Source organism: Rhinopithecus bieti, unplaced genomic scaffold (assembly GCF_001698545.2).
Source record: "Rhinopithecus bieti isolate Rb0 unplaced genomic scaffold, ASM169854v2 scaffold_22, whole genome shotgun sequence".
Classification (NCBI taxonomy): domain Eukaryota; kingdom Metazoa; phylum Chordata; class Mammalia; order Primates; family Cercopithecidae; genus Rhinopithecus; species Rhinopithecus bieti.
The window spans coordinates 534275-535871 of record NW_016803136.1 but is presented as its reverse complement, the minus strand read 5'-3'; the positions used below and the strand labels follow the sequence as shown (position 1 = coordinate 535871).

Below are 1597 nucleotides of genomic sequence, written 5' to 3'. Positions count from 1 at the left end.
CCCAGCCACTCAAATATTAACCTCTGGTGTCTACAATCAACCTCACTTGGTCTATCTTCTCTTAGCATCTACTATTCATCACCAATAGCCAGTTTTGTTTTTAAAAAAGCAGAAGAGGCCGGGCGCGGTGGCTCAAGCCTGTAATCCCAGCACTTTGGGAGGCCGAGACGGGCGGATCACGAGGTCAGGAGATTGAGACCATCCTGGCTAACACGGTGAAAACCCGTCTGTACTAAAAATACAAAAAAATTAGCCGGGTGTGGTGGCGGGTGCCTGTAGTCCCAGCTACTCAGGAGGCTGAGGCAGGAGAATGGGGTGAACCTGGGAGGCGGAGCTTGCAGTGAGCCCAGATTGCACCACTGCACTGCAGCCTGGGTGACAAGAGTAAGACTCCGTCTCAAAAAAAAAAAAACAAAAAAAAACAAAAAAAAAAAAAAAAAAAAAAAAAAAAAAAAAAAAAAAAAAAAAAAAAAAAAAACGCAGAAAAGCACAAAAATCATGACAGCAGGATTGATCCCAAGTAAGACTGCAGGCTAGAATGGGACAGACGGCCTGCCCAGGCCCCTCGCAGTCCAGTCTCAGCAGATGAGAAGCAGGACTTGGCAAAGCCCACAGGAGAGCAGGGCCTGGAAAGGCCGTTCAACTTTCCTGCACGTCCAACTGTGGTCCTTTAACTTGGGAGAAAGTGAGTGTGATTCTAGCAAGACCGATCGGGGAAAAAAGAATTAACATAAAAAAATAAAAGCACCACCATTGCCCAGGTCTAAATATTGTACAAAGCAGGCTATTCTGGTCTTAATTTATGATTTGTTTCACTGGAACTGCAAATAGGTGCACATTTCCTGACCTGCCTGTGGACTGAGCTCTAACAGACATACCCGTGTTCTAAGCGCTGGGAACCTCTCCATACCCTTTAGCAAATCTGCAGGACAAACAAGAGCGGCGTTTGCGTGGAAAGGGGAGGTGGGTTTGTTCCTTTCCATGGGGGGGCTCTGCTAACCACACTGGAGGTGTATTAGGCCAATGATGCTTCAGAGTGGGAACCCAGTGAAACCAGCTACAAGAATCAGAAGCTATACTCCCAAGTCGCAAATGCTTCAACGCTTCTCTCTTTCGTGAAAGACCTGGATCCCTGGCCCACACTGTCCGCTCACACCACCTGAAATCGGACTCCGCCTCTGTCGTCCTCTCTCATTTCCGTGGACTTTCTCCTAAGCTGGGGGTGCTCGAAAGCTCCGGAGAGGAAGAAGGAGCCCATTGTGCAGCCCGCTTTTCCCTTTAGTCAGCTATCCCAGCGCGTGTGTGAGAAAGAGCCACTGAAAGGTGACATTTGCAACAAGCCCCTGGCCCGGCTCTTACCTGCCGGTGATCACGTCGTCGCAGGAGCGAATGATGACGATCCCCGAGCCGGTGGCCAGCACGGCGTGCACCGAGGAAACCAGCCTAGCGCGGGCGGAGAGGAAAACAGAGCGCGCGCTCAGTCCGCTCCGAGGACCGCAGAGAGCCCAGCCCAGCCCGTCGGCCTGACTCTCCCCCGCCGCCGGCAGACGTGGGGAGCGGGCTCCGGAGACTCACCGGCCACTCCCGCCCGCCCCGG

General features: G+C 52.2%; 2 protein-coding genes across 2 annotated transcripts in view; one reads left to right on the top strand and one right to left on the bottom strand.

The window, feature by feature from the left end:
• TLCD3A (TLC domain containing 3A) overlaps positions 1-1571 on the bottom strand; it is a gene marked incomplete at its 5' end in the record, with an annotated part of 10260 nt that extends 8689 nt beyond the window's left edge. Inside the window, one exon of the mRNA XM_017864087.1 lies at positions 1360-1571. Coding sequence (XP_017719576.1) covers positions 1360-1571 — 212 coding nt within the window. The remainder of the gene's footprint in view (positions 1-1359) is intronic.
• Positions 1-1597, top strand: part of VPS53 (VPS53 subunit of GARP complex) — a 219125-nt gene that overhangs the window by 17194 nt on the left and 200334 nt on the right. The gene's annotated exons all lie outside the window — the stretch shown is intronic.